This window comes from Pyxicephalus adspersus, chromosome Z, assembly GCF_032062135.1.
Source record: "Pyxicephalus adspersus chromosome Z, UCB_Pads_2.0, whole genome shotgun sequence".
Taxonomy (NCBI): domain Eukaryota; kingdom Metazoa; phylum Chordata; class Amphibia; order Anura; family Pyxicephalidae; genus Pyxicephalus; species Pyxicephalus adspersus.
Genome location: NC_092871.1, coordinates 89,769,088 through 89,796,707, shown reverse-complemented (window position 1 = coordinate 89,796,707; position 27,620 = coordinate 89,769,088). Strand labels below are relative to the sequence as shown.

General features: G+C 39.6%; 1 protein-coding gene across 1 annotated transcript; it reads left to right on the top strand.

The window, feature by feature from the left end:
• Positions 1 to 3,948: 3,948 nt before the first annotated feature.
• On the top strand, positions 3,949 to 27,468 carry LOC140344272 (Krueppel-like factor 5). Its single transcript, XM_072431322.1, has 4 exons — positions 3,949 to 4,162; positions 15,349 to 16,225; positions 17,156 to 17,215; positions 24,201 to 27,468. Exons 1-4 carry the CDS (start codon positions 4,013 to 4,015, stop codon positions 24,377 to 24,379), a joined length of 1,266 nt encoding a protein of 421 aa, XP_072287423.1. The 5' UTR covers positions 3,949 to 4,012; the 3' UTR covers positions 24,380 to 27,468.
• Positions 27,469 to 27,620: the final 152 nt, after the last annotated feature.

Here is a 27,620-nt window from a genome sequence, read left to right as displayed (position 1 = left end):
ACCTTACATAATCTTGATCACTGTGTTTGGTACAGTTGTGCTCTGCCTTACATACTTCTGGCTACTGTGAATGGTAGGACTGTGATATACCTTATATAATCCTAACCAATTAGGTTGGTACAGCTGTCCTGTATCTTACATACTCCTGGCCACTGTACTTTTACGTTTGGTAAGGTTGTGTTGTGCCTTACATACTCCTAACTACTGTACTTGGTAAGACTGTACTATACTAATCCCAACCACTGTGCTAAGTAACACTGTAGTACTGTACCTAACATCATACCCCCCCCCCCCCCCCATCATACTTCAGCCCTGAGCATAATGTACCCCCCAAACTTACCACAGTTTCGCTGCTGTTCACCAGGATGCAATGTATTGTTACATTGTTTATCAGAAATGTTATCAATATTTTTCGACAATCTGAAAACTTTTCCTGAATTTTAATTCAACAAAAGTTTCAAAAAGGAACAACAGAAAATACTACAAAGTTTGGTCAGCGGCCCATTGAGAAGGCAGAAAAATCAGAGTGTTTGCTCAAGCTGCAATTTCAATATTTTTGTTCACATTCCAGTAGCCGTTAAACTGGTTGAACTAGTGGTGCAATAGGGAGGGGGGAAAGGAGGTGAAAAGAATTTGTCAGAACATTCAATTCAGCAGAAAAACAAACATTTGTGGTTTAGAATTTCCCCTCAAGCAAACTCCTTCCATTCTTCTCTGCTGCCTCCAATCCAGATTTGGAGGAGTTGTGAATGAGCATCAGTATAGGTGAATGGAGGGGGTGAAAAAGGTCCTGGAAAAAGTATGAAAATGTTGGAGATGCTGGAATGTTCATGTCAGCTCTCTCTGTTTGGAGAAACCCCTAAAATAACTTTCACATCTTAAGGGACCCCAGACAATGATACAAAACCCAAAGTACATTGGTGCGATAGTCAATGGGAAGATATCCTCTTATATTGGAGGCCATTAGGAAGAATGTTAGCCTTACAGATCATTGGTGTCACTGGTAACTGACCCAAAACATCCAAATTGCTCAAGGAACCCCTAGCAGCCTCTGGAGGAAGCCTAGAGTTCCATGGAATTTTGATTGATCAACTGTGGTCAATGTGATTATTTGCTACATGTCCAAAGCTGAGTAGGTGTTGGCTGTACTTGTGAAGCATTGTAACAGATATAGCATAGTGGTCATCCTATGGATTGTCAACCATTTAAGTGGATATCAGCCATCGGTAGACCATCAATAAGGATGAACGAATGTGCCCAACTGAGACAAAATGGAGCGAATATGAAGTGGAAGCATTTAATGCACAGCATTCACTGCACCCCTAGCCATATTGTCCATAGGGACCTTGGAGTCGGTGATGGCCTGGGCTGTTTTCCTGTTTGCCCTACCCAAAAATTGTCCCTGGTTATCACAGGGTTGAAGAGCACATTTGTCTACAATGGCAATTTGTTGGGTTTCGGGGGGATTCTTTATTCTATTGGCATTCTATATAGGTGGAATGGTCAGGTATTCACCAACTGTTGGACGTATAATGTTCTTCAGGACTAGCAAGGTATTTCTGAAAAGAATCCAAAATATTAAAAAATAAATCATCTTACTGAGAGCTACAGGTACTACACCCTATAAAGAGCCCTAGTTCCAAAGTAAGGTTTGTACAAACATTCTGTGGACAAACACTACTGAAGACTATGTTGTGGGCCCCAATTCTTCCTCCCAGCATTCTAGCAATCTTCTCTGTGAAACTCCTGAAAAAAATCAAAGGCAAAATGTCCTGAAGTGGTAGACCTTCCTGGATACAATGACATCATCCCCAACCTATCAGTGACGTCATCATCCCATCCTGCCACTGACATCATCATCATCCCATCCTACCACTGACATCATCATCATCCCTTCAGTGACATCATCCCCATCCTATCAGTGACACCATCCCATCATATTAGTGACATAATCCCATCCTATCAGTGACATCATCCCCATCCTATCAGTTACATCATGCCATCCCAACCTTGACATCATCATCATCATCCCAACCTAACACTGACATCATCATCATCCAATCCTCTCACTGACATAATCCCTATCCCTTCAGTGACATCATCCCGTCAGTGACATAATCCCCATTTTATCAGAGACATCATACCCATCCCATCAGTGAAATCATTCCATCCCATCAGTCACATCATCTCATCCTATCAGTGACATCATCCCCATCCTATCAGTGACATCATGCCCATTTTATTAGTGACATCATCCCATCCTATCAGTGACATCATCCCATCCTATCAGTGAATCAGTGACATCATCCCATCCTATCAGTGACATCATCCCCATCCTATTAGTGACATCAACTCCATCCTATCAGTGATATAATCCCCATCCTATTAGTGACATAACCCCATTGTATGAGTGATATCATCCCATCCTATCAGTGATATCATCCCCATCCTATCAGTGACATCATCCCCATCCTATTAGTGACATCAATCACCCCATCCTATCAGTGATATCATCTCCATCCTATTAGTGACATCATCCCATCAGTGACATCATCATCCCCATCCTATCAGTGATATCATCCCCATCCTATTAGTGACATCATCCCCATCCTATCAGTGATATCATCCCCATCCTATCAGTGACATAACCCCATTGTAGGAGTGACATCATCCCATCCTATCAGGGACATCACCATACAGTGACAACATACCCTATCTAACACTTTTTTGTTTATACAGACCATCAGAATTTTTTTTATTAACCCGGTATCAGAAATCTCCAGATAGCAGCTGTGAAAACCATGTGTAAAAATCTCCCCAATCCAATACAATTCTATAATTTCTAATTTCATGCTGGGAGTTTTAGATATTTATTTTCGCTTGGCTGACCTTTAGCCTCATACCAGGGCCATCCAACTCCAGTCCTCCTAGCATCTTACTAAATTTACAGCTGTGAGGCTGATACCAAAATTTAGGTGCGGCTCCTCACCCTCCAGGACTGAGGCGGCTGAGATAATGTTATAAAATGCAACATTGTCACTTTGTAGCCACAACATGGGAAAAAATGTGTTTCAGGTAAATATATATCAGTGACGTCTATCCCCTGCAGCCTCCTTGCAGATACTTCCCTTCCACATTTTCTCCAGCAATGACTGCATTGCATTTCCCAGGGTGGGTTTCCTAATGGTGACAACAGTCGACTAAACTAAGTCATGTGTGCTAAAATGCGAATCATAGTTTCCCATGTGACAAGGTGACAACCCAGAATCTCAGCTGGAGACAGGAACAGAACGTTGTCACGTCACTATCCTAAATTTGCACGGAAACTGCAACACATGCTAAGACCATTTATTTTATGATACACCATAATGCACTGAATTGGCATGCATCAGTCATACATACCCCATACTTGGTCAACTTTTTGGACACCCCCACCCTTGCTGCCTTGTCAAAAAAGTTCCATAATTGCAAAAATAGTCTGGTACAAAAGTTGCCCCCTTCTAATGGCGGCTCTGGAGTCGTAGTACCACAATGCAACCATGCATGTAATGTGAATTGCTGCACATGACTTTAATGCATGTTACTGATCTAAATAATGCATGTTCATTAATGCGAGGGACACGTGTAATCAAGGCTATGCTTTTCTGCATGTGTCCTGTTTAATATGCAGAATGGGGGAGCTGCACAGTATATGTCTAAACATGCACTCAGCATTGCTGTCTGGGTCACCTGGATTTAATCACTCGAGTTCTCCTGCATGCAAACAGGTAGAACAGCCTCAGACATACCTGAACTAACATTCCCTTCTGATTGGTCACAGATAACCAGGTGTTCCTGACTATTGGCTGAACATACCTGTCACTAAACAACCTGCCCGCCCCTTTTCCCCACACTCCACCCTCCCCAGGTATAGGACAGAGACCCTTCACTGCTTTTATATCCATCATTTCCAAAGACTCCTCAAAGCCACCACAACTTTTTTTTTTTTTTCTACCCCAGCCAGGGTCCAAGCATGACCCTGCAGAGTAGCCCCAATGACAGCGCCGTCTATTCCCAGTTAAAACCAGTCAACCTGTCCGGTGAAGGTGGGGAAGACACTGCTGTTTTTGAGGATATCAAACCTGCAATAAGGATGCTGACAACTCAACCGGAGCTCAGCGAGGTGAGAAACCAACCCAATCATCATGGAAATTCCACAAACGCACTTCCAACACATGGCACCAATTGCTTGATCGGTTGCCTAACCCCCCCCCCCCCCAATGCCGGTCAATAGGTCCAACTTTATTAATTCCCAAAAACAACTTTGATTTCAATTTCTGAGTTTTCGTTTTATTTCATCCTAACATTTGTCAGTTTTATTTATAATTTTTACTTTATTTTTATTTCATGCATTTTTTGCGCCCTTTTTTCACTGCATGCTGCTTACATCTTTGTTCAAATCCATGTTTTGTGCATTTTCTGTATTCGTCTATTCACACTCTATTCACACTTATTTTATTTCTTTGTGTATTTTCTGTGTTTATCTTTCTTTATTGTCAATATTCCAGCAACTTTCGTTTAGATGCAAAAGTCCAAATATTGAATTTTATTCAACCAGTATTTTTTATTTTATTTTAAATTTAGTTTAATTTGTTTGTTTGTTTTTTTTTTATTGTATCTACCCAGAATTAATTTATATTTACTTTATATATTACTTTATATTAGTGGTGTCTATTCTGTGTCCGTCTATTTAAATGTTTCTTTGGTTTTGGTATCAGAATATGTTTTTTTTTCTGATACAAGCCTATTTTATCTCAGCAGTTATTAAAGTTACATTTTTGTACTTCAATGACGTATAAAGATTAAGATATTTCAGGTTCATATCTGTGTTTGTGTAACATTGTATTGCATTGGAAAGAGATGGAAAATAGTTTTATGCCGTTTTCAAATATTTTATTGTTGTAGTGTAACGGTTGTTGCTTTTGTCAGACTGAATATAAGTTTATACTTGGGGAAGATCTTTGTTTTTATGATTTTTGTTAATTTTATTTCTGTGTGTGTGTGTGTGTATATATATATATATATATATATATATATATATATATATATATAATGTGTGTATATATATATATATATATATATATATATATATAATGTGTGTATGTATGTGTGTGTGTGTGTATATATATATATATATATATATATATATATATATATATATATATATATTAGTAAAATAAAAGTAACAAAATCATAAAAACAAAGATATGTATATTTTTTTTTTGTTTGCTTGCTTGTTTCATTATATATATTTATATATCGTGTGTGTGAATGTATGCGTAATATGTTGGCGCTATATAAATCCTGTTTAATAATAATAATAATAATAATTTATAGGGCTCTTTTCATAAAACAGGGAATCGGACATTCTTTAAAGAAATCTTCCATATGTTTCAATTGTAATCAATCATTACCACCAGGGAATATTTGAGTGAATGTCAGATTGTCTGGTTTATGAATAGAGCCCTAGGTGTATCTGATACCTGTGCAGGTGTCATATGCTAATAAAATATTGTCTTGTGCAGATATTTTGTAGGTTCATAGGTGCTGTATTATGTAGTGAATAAAAAAACAAATGAAGGGTGTGAATAAAGTTCAGGAGGGCAGTATTTAATATAAGATTAATGAAAATGATAAGATTACACTAGGGCATGACCTAGCAGGAGGAAAGTTCAAAAATAAATACAGAAAGTATTTTTTTACCCATTGAGCATTTGATGGGTGGAATTGATTTTCAGTAGATGTAGAATGTAAATCAACAGCAAAAAAAAGTTTTATAAAAGTAAAAAAAGAGGCAGACTCAATAGACCTTTTATAATTATTTGTTCTGCATTATTAGATTTATTGACACAACAGGCTCTTCTTATAAAGTAGGGAATAAAACATTTCCTGGTGAAGAATGTTTTATAAACATAGTGCATTTTGTATAAACCAATTGAGATACCAGCCATCTCCTTCCAACAAATCATTTACTTCTTGAAAAATTTGTTTAAACAAATAAAATGGCTTCATCGGTTGCATTTTATGATTTGCTCCTTATAATTTTACTTTAGGTGATTGTGTCGGTAATGACACACAGGCAGGCACATGTTCAGTGTCTTCTGGAGGTGCCTGGAGGAAGTATCTCGATGTACAGATTCCATGGTATAACAATTCCCTGAGGGATAAGATTAGCTATTTTATTAGGGAGCTGAGACAAAAGCCGGGCCTGCAAAGGACGGTCCTACCTGTTCAACAGGATTTTCTGAGCAGATCTATAGACTTATAGAAACACACCTACAAAGGGAAATGAAAGAAAATTAGCTTGGATACGTATTTCCTAATCACTTTCATCTAACAGAACCTCCAACATGAAATAATTACTATAATTACATAATTTGCTGGATGTTTTAGAAACCCCAGCTGTAATTAAATGAAATTAAACCAGTTCTTCAAATTTAATTGACCTAATGTTTGAATTACTATAATATGTTATGCCTGAAGGTTTTATTTTCCATGAGTTGTCATAAGAACAGTTGTCCCCGTTTGATTTACCCAAGATTTGGTACCTTGTGTCCCATTGGGAAGAGTTCCCTTTATTTCTTGCCCTACAAGCAGAATGAAAAGAATCTGATTTAATAACTCTCCAAGACTGAAAAAGATAGACTATTATAGAAGAATCTGAATGATCCAGCAAACCAGATATGGGTCTTCTCCAGCATTTAAACCATTTTCCAGCTAAGAACAAATGATTTTTATGAAAAACCATTCTATGTTTTCTCTATCACCCTGGATTTTCCATGACAGTCTATCTGTCTTGGAGAGCTTTATTAAATCAGGCTTATAGTGAAAGTAGATGTCTCTATAGTAAGAGATAAGGGCCATCCCTAGTGGTGTAGCTACATATCTATGGGTTCCAATTGGAATTTTTGATAACCAACCATATAGGACATGTCAAACTAACAACCCAACAACCAGCTACCTCAGTAACTGCAAGGTTGACCCAAGGAATGTCATTAAGGTGGAACAAGAAAAGGCCCAGGGAAGCAGACCAGTAGAAACAAGGTGGCCATGATGGGCATGATGGACTCTTTGGGAGAACAAGGCTGGGGGCACATCATTGTATGCTGTCAGGGAACAATGCAGAATCCAGTAGCAGCAAGGCTGATTAAGGGAATGTCATGTGGGGTAACAAGTAGAAGCCCAGTAGCCCCGACCAATTGAAGCAAGGTGGCCATTGTGGACACGTTGGGAGAACAAGGTTGGAGGCACGTTTGTAAGGGCAAAAAAGTACAGGTAGAAATTGCTACCTCCTTCTTTCAATCCTTTTTTCATTTCTGCAACCCCTATTCCACATCACCAATTTGCTGTCATAGGCACAAGCGGCATAAACAGAAGATACCTACCACTCATGTTCTCTCCAAAAATCTAGATTTCCTATCACTTTATATGAATAAAGATGATTGATCCCCCCCAGTGCCAACACAGACAGCCAGTTTCAACCTCTCACTCAAGGCAAGGCAAGTTTTTCTTGATACCCTTAAAGCTAAAAGTGGCCCTGACAAGGAATATCTAATTTTTGGATAATCTGGGGCTTTATGCCTGTTGGGGTTTAATGTATTTGGTCAGGTGAGCGTTTAGATCTTAGGGTGAGTTTATCATAAACACATATATTGTAGATCTCTCTTTTACAAGCATCATTATTCTTGTCTGTCACATATGAGTTCTCTGGAATGTTAGCTGGCCCACTAGCCTTCTCCAATCTTGCACCTTGCAGTTACATATCAGAGATACAAAGTAGACATATAAGAAACATTAATAATTGCTGTTTGCCATCCCAGGTGTGCAAGAGGGCACGAACACAGGAGTGGCTGGTTAATTATTAAATCATTTTCTATTGTAATATCGCAAAGTTACCTCATTCCCTACAGCTTGTATGGTGGAGATAACAATTATTGCCTTATCTGTGATTGTGGAAAACTTCTAGAGACTAACATACACATAGGCAAAAGGATCTATTTACAATCTATTAAAGGAATGTATCCAATGTTTTAAAGCTGTAATAAAGGGTTACCAAGATATTCAAAAAATTATGGAATCCATGGAACTGTATATTGGAGGTCATGACATTTGTGGACCACCATGGCTTTATGGTTTTGTGGGACATCCTATTGCAAAACCATGGCCAATAATATTGGGATGGCCCCATTTTAAGGCTCCACTCTTCTGGGAAGATTTTCCACCAGTCAGGTGTCTGTTTGTGCCCATTTGTTAGGTCAGGTACTGATGTTGGATGAGAAGAGCTGCCTCACCATTCCAATTAATCCCAAAGGTGTTCAGTAGGATGAGGTCAGGGCTCTGTGCAGGACACTCAAGTTCCTCCACACCAAACTGGTGACCCCATGTCTTTATGGAGCTGGGTTTGCACACAGGGGTACAGTTCCGATTGGAGTCGATTCCAACTCTTATCATGGCTATTCCAACCTTGCATCGAACTCAGAATTTAAGTTATCCATGTTCTGATCCAAAATTACTATACCAGTCATTGACAAGTGTAGTAAGCCACCGAATGATGGCAGCTGTATCTGATGGCACCTGTCATCCTTTCAGCCAATTCGGCCACTGGACTATGACAGCTGCCATTGTCCATCGGAGAGATTGGCTGAGTCGTACTATACCTGTCTTTGACTACTGATGGAGGATCCCATAGAGTTAGGTGACCTAGTAATGGAATACAACACAAACCAGTGGTAGTCAGTGGTAAATGAGGGGCCCAGTTCCAGATTTTGCTCATGCAATACCCTCCGACGTGACCAAATCTAGATTTCACTATTCCCAGGTTGTTCCAAGCAGGTTAGTAATGACTCAAGATCCTGCAGAGACATATAAGTGACCGACACAGATAAGCAATTGATAGGCTGTATGTTTCTGAAAGATAACGTAGGAAGCAGCTTCAGGAAGAGCTGGCAGTCATAGTAGTTGATCGGTATGTTTGTACCAGGAACTGCCCAGGTAGCACCTTACAGCAATGGGTGGTCATTTATTTTCTAAACAATTATAGGGCCAATGCCTCTCCTGTGCAAAGCTGCAGCAATGCCATTGATAGACTGCCATCTGTTAATTAATGCCAAAGAATGATCCTAGATAGAATGCCAAACATATCTGTTAATTAAGAAGGTGTGCACAGGGTATGACAGCAGGCAACAAGTGCAAGAGAGAAGACCAGAGAGTAAAATCATAGGTTGTATGTGCAGTAAACAATCCTTGGAAGAAAGTGTGGGGGTATGACCATGGGTATTTTGCACAGGAAAGAAGTGTAAAGGGTATGACCAGGGAAAAATGTGCAGAAAAGGAGTGTGGAGGGTATGTCCAAGAGCAGCACAAAAGTACAGTACAGGAGGTACAACAGTTGTATATGCATAATTATGGGCAGAATGTGCAGAAAAGATTCGACAGCAGGCAGTATATATGGGAGACAAGCACAGTACGTATAATCCTGAGCAGTATTTCTAGGAAAGGAGTGTGGAGTATTGGACAGAGGGGCAGTATGAGCAGGAGAGGTGTGCAAAGGTATGACAGTGTGCAGCATGTGAAGGACAGGTGTATGAAGGGTATACATATGGATATCTCCCTCCAATAAATATGCAAACTCCAAGCAATGATCATGTGGTGACTCTTCTCACACTTTCGTATATGTGTCATGGGTGCTCTTTCTTCCACTTTCATGCCCTTTATTCCAGACTACTGTGAGAACTGGAAGTATTTCACCATGTCCACCGTTGTCAAGGTGGTTTTCCCTTGGAAATATATTTAGAACATTTCTATTTGTGAATTATGGCATTCATTGTCACTTTGTGTTTTCAGCTAAGTGTTTGAGTTGCTGTTGTACATTCTGTGCCTTTCCTCCATATTTCACCATTAATACCTGCAAAACAAATATGCTGTATTGCCAGTTTACCATGTCAGCACATAAATCAGCCGAGTGAGCTTGTGATGCTTTAAGTAAACCTGACACTTGCATGCAGCATGGCTGCTTTGAAGGGTGACAACACAGGAGCAGATTTAGGAGTCAGGGACAGAGTGTTGTCACCTATTAACAGGAGAAGGCTGAACAAAAGATTTCATGGCAGCATCAAACTAAAGAATTCATCTCTCTATCACTCTGCTCCTTCCTATCATTCTGTACATTGCATTGCAGCACAACGTCTTCCTGTGATGCTTTTCCTTCTCCAACTCTGAGCTCTGTCTATAGGGGCTTTTAAAGGCTGATTATGCATCAAATTCAGGTACATGGCTCAAATACTGTAATTTCAGGTTGTAGTCATGATGACGCCTCAATGTGTCTTTCCCACCTGCCAGTCATTTGAGGGTTAAGCAGTTAGGTAACAGATAAAAAGACTGAACCCTATGATCATTGTAAATACATCCTGCTGGCTGGGCTATTCATCATGACATCAAGAGGTGAACGAAGAACATTTGGTGTGATTATTTGTGTAGTTACATGGCCGCAGGGTACATACCTGTGCCGTGATGTACTCTATTTCTGGTTTCTGTATTGACGAGCTTCCAGTGTCAGACTCCGCAACCTAATCCTTAACCCATAATCCTTAAAATGACAAAGGTAAAAAAATGTCTGCCAAAAAGACAAAAAAATGAAGTAGAAAAACAACTTGGGTGTGTCCCGTTAAAAAATGCTATATGATACTACACATAATAGAAGACTAATGTCATTCCAAAGCCATTTTTGAATTTCTTGAATCTGTAGTTTTTGTTAAAAGTGATCCCTGGTGGCCTCCACATAAAGGTCCTTGTTAGGGAATTTTTCTGGTATAGGGTGACAACCGTCTATGCTAGCCTTTTTCAACCTTTTTACCCCTGAAGAACTCTTGAAATCATGTTAGATTTTGGAGAACCCCCACTAAAACTATTGAATGTTAATGAAAAAACATATCACCTTACATTGGTGGTCGTTGGAAAGAATGCCCCCTTACAGATAGCTAAAAAAGAACTTTGGTGTCATGCTATGGACTCTGCCAAATGGCATTGACCATGGATTCATGAGGTTACCATCTCGTAGGAGATCAACAAGCCAAAAGTCAAGAAACTCCTAGCACTCTAGAAGTTTTTCCCAACCTTTTTAACATGGGGAACCCCTGAAATAACTTTCAGGTCTTCAGGGAACCCTTCTATAATTACTATGTCCACAGCTCATTAGTGTGCTGGCCAGTGGGAAGAATGTCACCCTTACAGATAGTCAAAAAGATCATTGGTGTCACTTAAACTGACCTGATAGGCACAAATTGCTCAAGGAACCCCCAGCAGCCACTGGAGGAAACCTAGGGTTCCATGGAACCCTGGTTGAGAAATTCTGTTTTGGAGGAACCTTGGCCTTCCATGGAACTCTGGTTGAGAAAAACTGATCTGGAAGAATCTTGGTTTCCTTGGAACTCTGGTTGAAAAATACTGTTCTGGAGAAAACTTGGGCTTTCTTGGAATCCTGGTTGAGATTGGCTGGTCTATGAAGCCTGGAAGCATTGTAGAACTTTGATTATTATAAAGCCTCCATTTTTGGTTGGACATGGCTTTAAACATATGGGGATGGATGGTCAGGGCTTTCTCCCTGCTGTTGGGTGAAAAGGCTGACAAGCAACAGACATTTAAAGGTATACATGCTGCCTGCTTGTTTTGGGGGACCCATAGGGGTTGTGCTGTTAGACAGGAACTGACATAAGTGTAGTTAGTGGCTTGGACAAGCAGATGTTGTTGTCTTCTGCTATGGACCTGTTATATAAAGTCCTTCAGCTGAGAAGACAAAAGAAGGACTGCATTGTAACCTTAGTACTGGTGCTGGTTTACATTTAAACAACCTCCACCCACTTCCTCTTGGTGATGGTGATTTGTTGTGCACAAAGAGAACTAGAGAACCAGAAACGCAAGTCTTTTTGAGAGATGACACCATTCATTTTCCGTAGCATGCAAAAAAACTAACTATGGAGCAGCCAGCTTGTCACCCTGGGCTGCTTGCTCTTTCTAGCAAATTTTTTTTATATATATTTATTTTGTTCTAAATTTTAGGACAATACTACTAAGGGTGATATTTGATCTTTTTGACTATATACACTGTGGTGCAAAAAAAGAGACTACCTATAAGACTACGGGGTCACATCACTCTTACCATAAGAATGTCTGTACAATTGATTTTAAATAAACAATCTTGCTCTTTAACATCAACACGCTCTGTTCGTCTGATGAAGCCTATTGGTGAAACGCATTAAGGACTGTAAAAGTTATTGTGTATCAATACAAATCATGTGATTGCTGAATTGTCATTACTTGCTTTTTTGTGATGTTTTTTATAATACTATATACTGTAATTGCAATGAATCGTTTTTAACATGTGCTGTGTTGTCAATGTTGATATTTAGCACCATTAAAACCCATGCAAATCTTCCCTGTTGGGGGAAGAAAACCTTTTGATACTGGTTTAGATCTAATCAACCTCCACACACTCCTCCTGGTGATGGTGTTTTGTTGTCCACAAAGAGATCCAGAAACTCAAGTCTTTTTGAGATTACACCGTTCATTTTATGTAGCATGCAACAAGAACATTAACAGGGTCACTTCCTAACTATAGAGCAGCCAGCTTGCCATCTTAGGCTGCATGCAATATGGAACCCTTTCCCTGACCTCTCCTTAACTATACATAACAGACATGGTAGGTCTTCTCTCAGGGTGGACAGGGCAGGGCTTGTAAACATTTAACAAAATAAAAAAGCACAAAATGGAGCAAATAATAGAAGTTCAGTGTTAGGGTTTACACTTCCCTACCTGTAGTATGTAATGTTCGTCTATAGCCCATTGCCTGAAATGATCTCTTTTGGAATGTTACCAGTGCAAACACAGACTAGCACTTGACACGGTGCTGTGAAAGCTTTTATCTGATAGGCCCAGAATCTCTCAATAGTTTCAAAAATAGCTTATTATCAGCAAGCATGTGCTCCGAAATCAAACACATTCATGGCTAACTTGGGCCAAGGTAGTTCAGGTATTTCTTATTATTACAGTCAGTTGCCTGACCTGTTTCTGGGCAGTCTAGGCAGTTTGTCACGATTGGATGTACTGAATACAAAGATTGGCATTCTTGTTCTTAAGGAGATCTGTAAGGTGGTAGTTTATTTAGTAGTTCAGCCCTCCAGCTAATTGGGACTACAATTATTGGTCCTAAAGAATACTACATGGCCAACAGTTGGTGGATACCTGACCGTGATTTGTACCTATTTGGCCAAATAAATCTAGACTTCCTTCCAAATGATTACATTGTAGACATTGTGCTTTTACAACTTTGTGGTCACAGACTATTTTCTGTTCCCCTATGACTGTGTCTGTGTGTACAAAGCTCCATGGGGTCACCAGTTTGGTGAGGAGAAACTTGAATAACCTGCACAGAGCCTTGACCTCAATCCTACTGAACACCTTTGGGATGAATTGGAATTGTGAGCCAGATCTTCTCATCCATCATCATTCCCCATAGACCCCTTCCAAAATCTTGTGTCCTCCCAAATAAGTAAACAATAGCAGGAGAAGGCCAACTCCATTTAAATGGTCATCATGTGGGGAACTCTGTATGGCCATTGAGGTAAGGCAACTCCAATTACTCCAAGTAATGGTCGTGGTTATGGCATGGGATGTTCACAATGTGGTAGAAAGCCATCATAGAAGAGTGGAGGTCATTATAACTGAAAAGTGGGGAATTCTGAATTAACACCCATAGTTTCAGAAAGGGAGTCCCGCAAACTTGTGGAAAGCATTCCAAGAAAGGGTGAAGGATGTTAGAAAAATGGAGCAGATTTATGGCCATAGTTTTGGAACAAGCTTGTGTGGTTGTGATGGTCAGGTATCCATCAGTCTTTGACCACACTGGGTGGATTTATAAAGGAGCATTTCATTGGATTGCCATAAAGGTGCCATTTTTTTCTGCAGATGGCTGAGATTTGAACCTTGGACCCTTATACTGTAAGACGAGAGTGCCAGTTACCAAACAACGGTGCTGCCCATCAGCAGATGACTAGAATTTTTTATAAGATCTATTGCAGGAGACTTTCAACTCTCTTATTGATATTTCTTGATGAATCCAGATAACACTTGTTATCATACGGTGTCATCAGGATTAAACAATAAAGCTTTATTGGATTTCTTGGCAGTTTTTATGCAATTCATGTCGCTTTGGTGACCAATCCATGAACCCTGTGTAGTCTTAGCACTGATTGGAAAGAAGCTAGAAGTCCGCACAAAGCAGTTCAACAGGACTTTAATGGTAGGATCATCGGGGATTGCGTTAAAGCATCCTTATACGTCTTCCATCTGTGCAAGGGATTCTTCATCAATATTTGATAGATTTATCTATTGAAGGTTAAATGGAAATGCCTGCCTATGGCAGCACATTCCAACGTTTCCCCTAACAATCAGCTATGCCAAAATTGATTGAGAATGTCTGCTATATCTTTGATTGATATACACCCAGGAGCACTACTTAACACCTACCGTCATGGCTGCTTGTCAATGTAAACAACAGGTAGCGCTCCCATTAGCTAACAGTTATTAGGGAGCATTGCTGCACATAGTTTACCTGGTTAGTTTCTATCTATATCAAGGAGATTTGTGCACCCATGGACCAGTGTTTGGCCTCCTATGTCTAGTGATCTTTGCTGACGTTTCATATTGATGCAGAAGCCTTATATTCATATTCAAATCCAGCTGCTTCCAGTTCCAACCAACTGGAAAAAAAAATCCATTATCCAGCAAAGGTCTAATCTTCGTGTAATATACAACTGGCTGATATATGGAGCAGATTTACAACACAAACATTTTATCAAATCCACATTTAGCAGGTGACTGGTGGCCAAAGTTCACCCAAAGCCTTGTAAAACAAATGCCAGTGAACTAGTAAACATGTCTTAACACCAAGGGATGTTAAGTAAAAAAGAAAATCCTGCTTATAATAAGATTATAGCTCCAAAAATAGGAGGTAAAACCAACTGGGGATTCTAGGGTTCAAAGACTGGATATATTAGGATTAGAAGATTTGAGATTCCAGGCTTTGAAGATTGGAGATTTTAACATTGGAGAGTTAAGGGTTTCGAAGTTTGTATTAATTGAGATTCTGGAGTTTAAAGAATGGAGATATTGTGATTGGAAGATTGGAGATTCCAAAGGAAGGGTCTTCTTGAAAATTTGTGTAATTGGTTTAAAAATTGCACCTTAATACATTTTAACTTTGCATATATTCTGAGCAATGTTAACTTAGTATTAAATTAGGAAATATTTTCACAGGCAAGGTCGGAAATGGACAAATATCTCCTGGGTCAGATCCCCCCAGATCAAGAAAAGAAATACAGAAGGGAGAGTGCTTCGGTGGTGGATGAATACTTTGAGGCTGAAAAGATCCCTCATACTCCATACAGTGTGAATATAAATCTAATCCTACCAGATACTTCTCACCTTCGTACCGGCCTGTACAAGCCTGCAAAGACTTTTACTGTGCTCCCACCAATCAAAACAGAACCAGGCACTGATTTTCCCCAATCTTGCCCCGTTTCCTTGACTCAGACTCTTCCAGATTTCACCAGTGTGTTTAGTATGCCTCATGCAGTCCCGGTGAACAATATATTTATCAAGCAGGAGGTACAACCAGAAGTGCCACTCACCACCTGTGAAACAACCCAGACTCATCTTTACCATATGTCTGTGGCTAATGATGCGCTAAACTTGGTCCAGTCCAATGGAAGTACCTCAGTGGTGAACGCAATTAGTTGTACAACCGCAACTACCAGCAATGGAAACCTTCCCACTTTGACCCATTCAACACAGCAACACCTTGGAAAGCAGTTTCAGTGCTTGGGCCAAGATGGCGGCCTGATTCAAGGGCAGTTTTATCAGTCTCCTTCGGTCACATTACCGCCATCTCCGCCCAATTCCCAGCCAGGGAGCCCAGAAAATTCGACAGACTTGGTTAACAATATATCGCCACCTCCGTCTTATGAAACTACATTTGGACTGAAACTGGTGCAAGTACCACAGCTCCAAACTCTGTCCAATCCCTTGGGTTCTGTACTATCACAAGGACAAGTCATTATGGCAATACCAAAATACAACAGAAGAAATAATCCAGAACTGGAAAAGAGGAGAATACATCATTGTGATTATCCAGGTGAGAGCAGTTTGTATAAAAAAAACAAAAAACAAGACCATCAATTTAATTTCTCTTGTCGTTGTTTAGTCCATCTTGTTGCTAACACATACCCATTATGTTGTATATAGTTGGTTGAATTCAGTTAATCCTTGTCTTTTTTCTGGGAATAAAGTTTTTGCTCCATAATACCCTATTTTGCTCTATTCCTTTTTATAAAAAGGAAATCAAATGGCATCTTCCAAAATCTGGTCTTTATTCCTGCACATAGCCCTCAACTCCTCAACACCTTTGGGATGAATTGGAATGGTGAGCGAGGTCTTCTCACCAAACATCAATACCTGACCTCAACCCTACTTAACAGACTGCAATTTGCAGTCAACAAACATATTATGGCTAAGCGCTGATGGACACCCAACCATCACGCCTACCTATGTGGCCAGTATGCAGTTCAGTCTCCATCATACAAAGACTTTGTGGACAATTGTGTACTTCCTGCCTTGTGGTCACAGTTTAGAGAAGATGCTTTCCAGTTTCAGAATGACTATTCCCCAATGAATTCCCTGTGTTGTTCTGTATATGGGTAAAGAGGCTAGGGCCAAGTGGAGTGGGGGTGCCATGGCTCCAAAATGTTCTGGAACACCCGGACCTGATGTTACCAATGGCCTGTAGGCTAAATAGCGACACCCTCAGCAAACACCTTCCAATCTACTTCCCAAAAGAGTTGAGGCTGCTGTAGCAATAAAGGGGGATAAGAGACCTCCATGTTAATAGCCATTTTTTTGAAATGGGATGTTGGGTGTAATGATCAGGTGTCCACCACAAAGTGTATTGATGCAATGCTCACTCATTGTACAGAATGCTCATCTCATTGTATAGATAGACAGGACATGATATGTTTTTTACTGTATAAAATAGTAATATTTCTACTTACATTATATCTTTTTTCAGGTTGTACCAAGGTCTACACCAAGAGTTCACACCTCAAGGCACATCAAAGAACTCACACAGGTATAAACTATACAATACGGACATGTTTTTAGTCTTTTACCTTGCACACTTTGCTATAGCAGCATTCTGATCTCCAGAATGTCTGCTGCCACACATCAAAAACAATTGTTGGCATAAGATATTATATTGTTTGCTGCATATTTAGTTCACGTGTTGATGGGCGTTGTTATCCTGTGTTTAGAATGCAGGTCAAATACGAGTCAGCCAAATCCTATTGACTTTAATCATGCTCATGGCAGACAGGAGGCTGAGTGTGACCTGCTTGGGGTCGTGCTCTATTTATTTAGATGCAGCAAGTCCCATTGAGGTGCATTTAATCTGCAGGCAAAGCAGGTCAAATGCCGTTTTATTCTGCATTTTAATAACAAATACAGCTTTTAAAAAGAATATCCATTGGCCTGAGCCCTATAGGTGACTACAAGCATGCAACAAAGATAAAGGTGCATGAAAATGGAAATCAGGTTTAAAAGTCTTATTATGTGCACCACTCCAATATAGATGGCGTATAACATAGCACTTCGCAGAGTTCATAGTCATGCCCCTTGTATAGTTTTCTGCAATTTTGTCAAATGCTATTATTTATATCAGATGCATTTAAAATATATTACATTGATTTTAATGAGTGCTTAGAATACATCTTTACTCTTTATTATGCTATGAATATCTAATTTGCTTGAAGTGGTTATACCAACCAAGGCTTGATACATAATGATACATGATACATAAAAAAACTAAATTTATAATGAAATAACTTATTACAGTTAGTAGATGTTAGAATGTTGGTGCGGACAGCAACAGATAAGTGTCCTGGTGGTGGGAGGGGGAGGGGGGGAAGAGCATGCCAGTGATGCCCCATTGTTTGGGGTAGCCCTTGCATGGTATTTGAAACAGCATGCCAGGACCCAACACAATGGTGCTGTCCTCACACTAATTCAGTGCCCATTGTTTCCAGTCTGAGCCTGACCTTCCTACTTATTGGAAGACAATGGTTTGGCAGACCCCACTCTCCTTCTGAAAATAGGACATTCCAATTAAGTTAACTCTTAGTTGGTCTGTTCAGCCACAAGCATAGCCCTGTTGAAATGGTTAGGTTTTTCTTGAATTTAAGATTTCAGTAACTTACCATGCAGCAGTATCATTATACAATCCCTAATCTATATTCTAGTGATTTGCCTTGGCCACGAATGGGGACTCCACCCACCATGTATGTTAGATGCCGAGGTAAACAATGGGCAATGGTTGAGGAACATTGATAATGGGAATATTCCCTGCTGTATACAATAGCATCACAGATCCCATTGGTTACTTACAAATGGCGGACACTATTTGCCTGTATGGGTTTTCAGCAAACTAAGCCAACCAAACAAGTTTATGGTTACCGATTTATACTCTTGGTGCATTAGGCTTGGCTAATCTATCTTCTCCTGAGTAGGCTTCCCCAGAACAGAAGCGCAGCTATAAAACTGATGGGTTGCAATTGACTAGTCACTGTAGGTGACAAGGGTAATTCAAAAAAATAAATAAAGTGGAACTGGTGCTGAGCATCTGAGTGTATTTATAAAAACTTTCCCATGTGCTAAAGAGGAAATTGGTGCATAATATGTTACTTGCCAAGGCTTCCTTTTGAAGAGGGCCTAGAACTCTTCTAAAAATTGTACTAGTGGACCAAATCCAATATTTTAGAATGGTTTTGGTGTCCACTGCTGATAGAATTAGAAATAAACTCCACAACCCCTTTAGTAAGTTGTAGGTTTTGCTTCATCTTCCCCAAATAGTACCCAGGTAGAGGTGAGCTAGAGGAGAAAGTCTAGAAAGTTTGAACATATTGGACCATTTAAATCCAAGATGGTTGGGGGCAATTCACAAAATTGTGATAAAGGCCCAGTCGAATAAGTGTTGTGGCCCTATACCAGGAGAAATGGGACACTTACCTCTCCAACACACAATGTCTCCAACCTTTCTTTTGGGAGCGTCGGATACCTGTTAACTTTTGTGTCCTTATTAAGTCCTGTAGGCAGGGCCACCATCGGAGGGGTGTACAAGGATTACTTCTGTATCAGGCCCCCAAAAAGTTTGACTTTTGCAATGCTGAAACTTTTAGACATGGGGGAGAAGTTTCAGGATGATTACTTAGTCTGGGGCCCAGAAATTTCTGATGATGGTCCTGCTTGTAACGACCTATGGATCGGAGAAGGAACCACAGTGAAGGACAGAGTCATCCGATGCTCCTGGAATTTTTGAATGCCAACAACACTTACAGGGGTTGATATGCTGGAATGGAGGACAGGAGACGCCGGCCACCACCATGATTCTTCTTGCGGATAATCTTTGCTTTCATTTGGGTAAAGAACTTCTGGGGTCCATTTAATTGCAATCTTTCAAGCCAAAGGTTTCCATTAGAATCATGAAAGAAACAAATTGTAAAGCATTTTTAAACAATTATTCAAAAAAGAGAAAAACACCTTTATGGTTCAGTCTGCAGGCCAAACTGAATAAAGGTAGCTGTTTAGGAAATGTCAAAGCAAATAAATGACTAGTTATAAAAAGGCCCCCAAATATAATGGATTGTCATTCGAGGGGGGTTGGTTCGTTATTGTGTGCTGGGAAATAACTGCACAGAATTGATTTAGATCTGTGATTCCCATCCAGCGTTCCTCCAAAGATTGCTGGGGGTGCAATGAGCAGTTTGCACCTCTCAGGTCAGTGTAAGTGACCCCAATGATCTTTTTGGCTATCTGTAAGGGTGACATTCTTCCCACTGACCTGCAATGTAATGCACATTGTATCTATGTTGTATTCTGTATATCTGTGCTCATTGTATTCGGCTGCTGTAATGACTCCCCAGAGACCAGAACAAAAAACTGAATTTTTTTCCCCTTGTCTTCAATGGTGGTCAGATTTGGGGTATTCAAAATCTAAAATTTTTGGACCAATTAGAGCATATGAGTCTAAAACCGAACAAATTCCAGCTCCGCAGAATAATTGTTTATCTTGTATTTTGGAAAAACACTGCCTGTGTATTTTGTGCTTTATTGTGCTTAGCTAAAGTATTGTTTGCAGAGATTTAAGTGCAGGTCCAGACATGATTCCAATGTACCCCTCCTCCAAAACCTCACTCTTGCTCCTGTGGATCACGTCTCAGTGTTATTCTTTTTTATTTTCCTTGTTGAAGCAAGCAATAGATTTTTTTGAATTCCCTGTGGCATCATTATCAGGCTTGTAAAGGTCTTTCAGGGACAGCTAGTGGGAGCTTAGTTCTAATTGACATAGACATCCTCCCCCCCCCCCCCCCCCCCCCNTCCAGAACTACATCTCCCAAGAGATTGTTACCTACCCGGTGTGTAGGGAGACTGATGGTCAAGGTGGAAACAATGTAGTCCAGAAGGCAGGACTCACACTTTGTTGCCTTTCTGTTTATTAAAAATGACTTTCTGTATGTGTCTCCTTAAAAATAAGTTTATTCTATTAAAAAATAATGCAATAGAGGCAAATTATCAAACTAACCTATGTTTGGTTCACTCTGTAAATAAAGGCCCTCCCTGCAGTAAGCCCCATGCATTGCATTAAGTTTAGGAGCTTTTCTCATTTAGGGCCACCAGCCGATACATTGAGGGCCACCAGCAAATGCATTAAGAGCCAACTGTTGATACACTACAAGCAGACACATTGAGGGCCACCAGCCAACACATATTGTGAACCACTAGCTGACAAATTGAGGGCCTCCAGCCAATACATTGAGGGCCACCAGCTTACACGATGAGAGCCACCATCTGGCACATTGAGGGTCACCAGCCAAACATTGGGGGCCATCAGCCAATTCATTGAGGACCAAGGGACTGTTTTCATTAATGAATAAAAAAATATAGGGGTAAAGGGCAATGGTTTTTAAAATAATTTTGCACCAAACAGCCCCAGTAAATAGTTAACATATTTTTACAGTTGTATTCTGCAGTGTTTGTGAGTCACATTGGGTGTGTCTGTACAAATATTAGCAGAAAGAAGTGAATGGAGGGAAAAAAATATGAGAAATTCATGTATTCATCACTCAAATATTTGCTTTTCTTGAGTTAATGAAGGAGCATTTTGTCATTTTTAGTTTGCACGTACACAGAGACCAGGGGGGAGACCTTTTAATAAAAGGTGTGGCTATAGACAAAAACTTAAATTTAAGCTCGCATTTACAATGCAATTTTTGATTTTCCAAGTCTGCTTCATCATTTGAGCGAACTATCATCGTGTGACAACACTGTACTTTCAGAAGTGAAATCACATAGTAAGGTTGTCACCATCAGAACGTGAAATTCTCAGTTGGATATGAAGATTTTTAATACACTTTAAAGGATAACTGTTTTGTAATGTATTTACTGATAATTATTGCCCCCCCCTCCCCACTTTATTGAAATGGAAATGGGGCCACCTTTCCTGGGCATGGCAAGCTGCATTTCTGGCTCCAAATGGGTAGAGTGCTACCAGAGGGGGTGCCAAGTTTACTTCTGACTCCAGGCTTCGTTGAATATAATAGGACCTGGAGTTGGAGATGGAAAGGGTCTAACTTCGGCTCAAACTAACCCCATCTCCTAGGAATGGTTGGTTTACACATAGGGACCATTGGCCAATAAAAGAATCCATATGTTCCCTGGCCTTCTTCCTACAATTAAAGACCAAGTCTAGAAGACTGCAGGTGGCATGTCTGACACCCAAGGAATTAAGCAAATGGTTGAAGGATGTTTGGTGTTATTCAGCCCAAAAATATGGTGGATACATTGGAAGGTTCACTGTAGAAGCTGCACCAAAAGGAATTATAGGAGCGCATTACACTGGAGGTGAACTTTTATTATGTGTGAAGAATATATTGCAATTGCACATGTAGAATTCTGCTTAATCACAGATGAAGCCTCCAAAATGCATTAGCTTGTTACCATTGGACTTCCCAACTGGAATACTCAACAGTATAGGCAAGCCTTTCTCAACATTTTTAACATTGGTGAACCCTTGAAAAAAATTTTATGTCTTGGAACCCCTGACATAATTAATATGCACAGCTCACCATACATTGGAGTGGGAAGAATGCCGCCTTTACAAATAGCATAGGAGATCTTTGGTGCCAGTGGTAATTGACGTGAGCGGCACAAATTGCTCATTGTTCAAGGATCCCCCAGCAACCTCTGGAGGAACCCTGGCTGGGATATACTGGTCTAGACTCATGCTAACACAAATCTAATTCTGCATCCATGTCCTTCTGGCAATAGGTTAATGTAGGTTTAGGCCTCCCTAGTACCTTAAACATATCAAAGGTCGCCACCCCTTGATGTATGTACAAAGGTAAAAGCCAACAAAGAAAGAGAAAATAAGTTTTGGCCTAATAGTGTTCTTGTAATAATTTTATTGCAACATAAATATACAATAAATATTTTCCATGACCCATTAAGCAAATTGGGGAATGTAGACTGTATTATTATTATTACACAGTATTTATATAGCGCCATCATATTACGCAGCACTGTACAAAGTCCATAGTCATGTGGTAAGCTGGCCCTCGGAGCTCACAATCTATGTCCCTACCATAGTCGTATGTCTTTATCACAGTCTAAGGTCAATTTTGCGGGGAAGCCAAATCAACTATACAATTGACATTCCTATATTATGTAATATGTGTGGAAGACGTGGTTGAAATAAAGTCGATTCTAGGCTTTGGTTTTCAAAAAGAGAGGTTTTGAAGCCAAGGAAAGAGTTTTCCAAGTTTAAAGGTACAAGTTTTATCCTGTTGGTTCCAAAGAGTTTGGATAGGTACCGGGGAAGTAGAATGATTGATTCAGCAATAATCCATATGAGACGTTCATAATACATTACATTATATAGTAATATCCTATAGTAACATCCCATGTTTGCTGGACAAAATCATTATGTATTAAATATTTATATTGCAATAACATAATTATAGAAACACTATTAAGTAAAAAAAAAATCTTTTCTCTTTCCCTGTTTGCTATTTCTTTCTGGCAGCAATTTAATCATTATTTATAGATTACACCAGTTGATTTGTTACTAATTCTTAAGATTGTGCCCCAGTAAAGACAATTCTGAATTTCCCTTTGGAAAATCTGTACTGAGATGAAATGACTGAGAAGCTCTCTAGAAAAAGGCCTCAGAAGCTTTCAATTGTAAAATCTTAAGTTTATTGGGAAGTTTATTCAACATCAAATACAGGGTTGTACCCCTTCATCAGGGATAAAGACTTGGAAATGGTTTTCAATGAGTGGTTTGATGTGGAATGCCTTAGGAGAAGATGGGACCCCACAAGATTGCCAAGGATGTGACTTTGGCAAGCAACTAAGCACAAGCTTTGCTTGTGAAGTCTCACACCATTTCAATAATATAGAAAGGGCGGCACAGTGGCTCAGCGGTTAGTACTATGGCCATTGCAGCGCTAAGTCCCAGGTACGAATCTCAGCCAGGACACTAACTGCATGGAGTTTGTATGTTCTCCCTGTGTTTTCTTGGGTGTCCTCCAAGTGCTCTGGATTCATCCCAAAAACATGCAGTTAGGTTAATTGGATTCTTCTCAAAATTGGCCCTAGACAGTATTACTGACATATGACTATGGTAGGGACACTAGATTGTTAGCCTCATTGTGGAACAGTTAGTGACATGACTATCGACTTTGTACAGTGCTATGTAATATGTTGGTGCTATATTAATGCAAGCCCTAAATACAGGATTTACCCATTAAGGTTTTACAACAAGCCATTCTAGAGTCTTCTCCCACAAGATTCAATGCTACCTTACACATCTATGCTGATGCTTTAATTACACAGGGAAATGGTTGTGAATAATTGCTGGGAAAGAACAGGAAGTCTAAAAGAAGGTAAACGATAACTGAAATGCATAATTTTGTTCTGCCTTTGTGGAGCAATTCCAGAAGCCTATTATTGTTTGAGTAATTGCGGTAATTGTACTAACTGTCAACATTTCATTATTCTGGCAGGTGAGAAACCATATAAATGTGCCTGGGAGGGATGTGACTGGCGGTTTGCCCGTTCAGACGAGCTCACAAGACACTACCGTAAACACACAGGCGCCAAGCCCTTCAAGTGTGGAGCTTGCGGACGCTGCTTTTCCCGCTCGGACCACCTTGCATTACACATGAAAAGGCATCAAAACTAAAAATAAAAAAAAAAATTAAAAAAAAACACTTTCTAAGTAGTCATTTGTAAATAAGTTCTAGAGACATTTAACAAAAGTTCTAAAAGAACAAGAATGAGTAAACTTTGTGATGTCTTCACGTAAACAAAAAAAGAAGACTTTGTATTATGGAGCTACATCAGATGGACTTCAATCTTTTTTTTTTTTTTTTTTTTTTACAGTTCTTCAAGGGACAAGCACTACCATTGATAAATGTACAATGTCTTCTATTTCGCACTCTTTTATGTGTAAAGACTTTGGAAAATGCTTCTATACTGTAATATCTCAAAAGCTGTGTCCATCCAATCGTGTTTTAAGACTTTCTAAAATGATTATTATACAGTGGACTACATTTTATTCTTGGTCACATTTAGCTGAAATGTTTCTGTAATGTTGAAGATTTTTCATTCCTCATCCATTTGTCTTCCATAGTTCCATGAACTTGGATGAATACAAAAATGTCTTCAACATGAAAAGAACTAGTCTTGTTAAATGTAACCGTCTACTATTATCTATATTATGGTCTAGATAAATGAGAACTTTCACAAATGTCTGCAATGGAAACCAAAAATACCAACATTGGACTTTCTGGAATCTGCAAGCTTATCCTTGTGAACAGATTGAATGACAACAAGCAAAAGCTCATTCGGTTTCACAGACAATCCTGCTGTACATCTGCTGCCCCTTTGTTGTATTAAATAACCCTATTGATTTATATGATGCTGGAACACTGTGAAAAAGTGTGACGTAGATAAAATTGGATTTAGTGTGAACAAGAACTTCATGGAATGCTGAAATGATCATAAATGAGAATGATGGCACATCTGAACCAGGTAACAGTTGGGTTTAGGTGACTCCAACATAACAAATCTAGATTCAACCCACGCAATATCGCAGATCAATATGTGGATTCGACAGCCAAGAGGAGAACTGACACCTTTTTTGCAAAAGAAATAGAATGCTTACAGTTACCTCTGTGTAAGACTATCTGACGTCACATGGCTTACCTAATCCATATCTTCATATATCCATGTAAGAGACCATTCATGACAAGAAGCATTTCTTCCACACCATGAACAAAATGTTATGTAAGCCTCTTCATTCCTGTATTTGTAAACATGCTGGAAAGTTGATCCAACATTATTCTAACTGGGTAAAAAAAGAATGAAAGGGAAGAAGTGATACAAAAATGGAACCACTTCAAGTTGTAGTCTTCTGTAAATACATGAACAAATACCAAGAGTAACTGGATCTCAGTTACATTATATATGCAAATGTTTGTTGATACCTGATCATCACACCTATATGAGCTTGCTGGTTTCCCATTCCAAAACCATGGGTTGCAACCCTTTGTGCTCATTTGTGAGGTTAGGTACTGATGCAGAATGAAAAGACCTGGCTTCAAATTGGCTTTTCAGTTTATCCCAAAATGTTCAGTGGGATTGAGGTCAGACCTTTCCAATACCATGATCACATTTTGGGTAAAACATCCCCTTTTGGGTTGTGTCTGTACGGATTTGCCCCATTGGTGAGGTCAGGTCCTTATGCTGTATAAGAAGAGCGGCTCACCATTCCAATTCATCCCAAAGGTGTTCAGTAGGGATGAGGTCAGGGCTCTGTGCAGGACACTCGAGTTCCTCTACACCAAACTGGTGACCCCATGTCTTTATGGAGGGGGCTTTGTACCCCGGGGTACAGTCATGGGGGAACAGAAAAGGGTCTTCACCAAACTGTGACCACAAGGCTGGAAGAGCCCAATTGTCCACATCATCTTCAATAATATTAACAGTGAAAACAGGAAAGCTCTGCCATTTGGAGTCCATGTAGTGGGTGTGCTGGTCAGGTGCCCACAAAAATTTTGGTATGCAACAATCATGACACGTGATCCGGTATTTTAGGTTTTCACATGAACTCCAGTATGGAATAAACACATGTACTATACTGCTTGTTAACTGAAATACACTACAAGTGAAATTTTCAGTACATATGCATTTATGCTCTCTTCCTGACCACTCATATAAAGAAAGTGGTGTGCTGAGGTAGTCACATCTTATAAATACTATTGTATATGATGCCTTTACTGCTGACTTCAAACTATCACATGAATTGTAATGTGGAACAAGGATCATGGATCACTGTCTTTATTCTGACCTTTGTACAAGACTATATGTAGCACCACACAATCTTTTATCTGCCTTGTCCATTCAGGGCAAACTGATGGTACCTTCCAATTGCCAACTAATCCACTAATCTTATACCGGTAGGGTATACTTACCATTCCATACTCCCTTGCACCCTCCATGCTGTATAAGTTCACCCTTAGCAAACCTAGGGCAGGATTTGGGGCTTATTAAGGCAGATAAGGGGGCATATGACTGTGACTGATCCTGCAAACTAAGGCCAAGGAAATGTCACATTGGGAAGGTTGCATTAGGTCTTATACCCAGAAATGGTGCTTTTTTTTAGAAGGACCTGATAGAGTATGGAGGTGGTAATGAAGCATGGATTGGTGAGCATTCTGTGCTAGGTTGGGGTTTACACCCAGCTTTTTTCTAAAAATGTTTTTTAATGAACAAAAAATGTCTGCTTGTGAAAGATCATTAGTACCTACTTGTCCCTGTGTAAGAACTGCTAATCTGCAGAAAACTCTTCAACATTCAACACTTCCAGGTGTGTCAGAAAGCTGGACCACCATTGTGTGATGTGGTTCCCCCCACCGGCACCAGAGTCCATAGCTGTGCAAGACCACGAAGGCTCTGTGCCTGCTTGAGGGGTAACTATTGAAAGTCTACCTTTGTAAGAGGACAGTTTTTAGAAATAAAACAACAAAGTCATTTTAAGAATCTTCACACTGAAATAAAAAGAAAACATTTAAGTAGCTTTTTTGCTGCACTTTGTTAATGATGAAATTGCATCTGCTGAATTTTGCCTACTGTTTTATTGCCACAACAAACACCACAGCCAACGTCTGAGTATTTTTTGTTTAAATAATATTTTCCTTTTTACAAATGAAAATGGAAACGTGTAAAAAAAATTTTTATTTTCAATAATAAATAAATAATTACACAATTGTTGCCTTTCAAAGCCTTTTTTCCTTGGAACAGCCAATCTCAAGCAAGGGTTCTCAAAAGGTTCCTCGAACTGCGGCTGATTGACCTCTCATTTGGTGGTGCCCGGATTGTTCTGGGGGTCACAGCACTTAGTAGAACCAGCTGCATAACTC

Coding starts and splice junctions, on each gene's coding strand:
- LOC140344272 (XM_072431322.1), top strand. CDS start 4,013: ATGACCCTGCAGAGTAGCCCCAATGACAGCGCCGTCTATTCCCAGTTA. Junction 4,163..15,348: donor CTCAACCGGAGCTCAGCGAG/GTGAGAAACCAA, acceptor ATATTTTCACAG/GCAAGGTCGGAAATGGACAA. Junction 16,226..17,155: donor ACATCATTGTGATTATCCAG/GTGAGAGCAGTT, acceptor ATCTTTTTTCAG/GTTGTACCAAGGTCTACACC.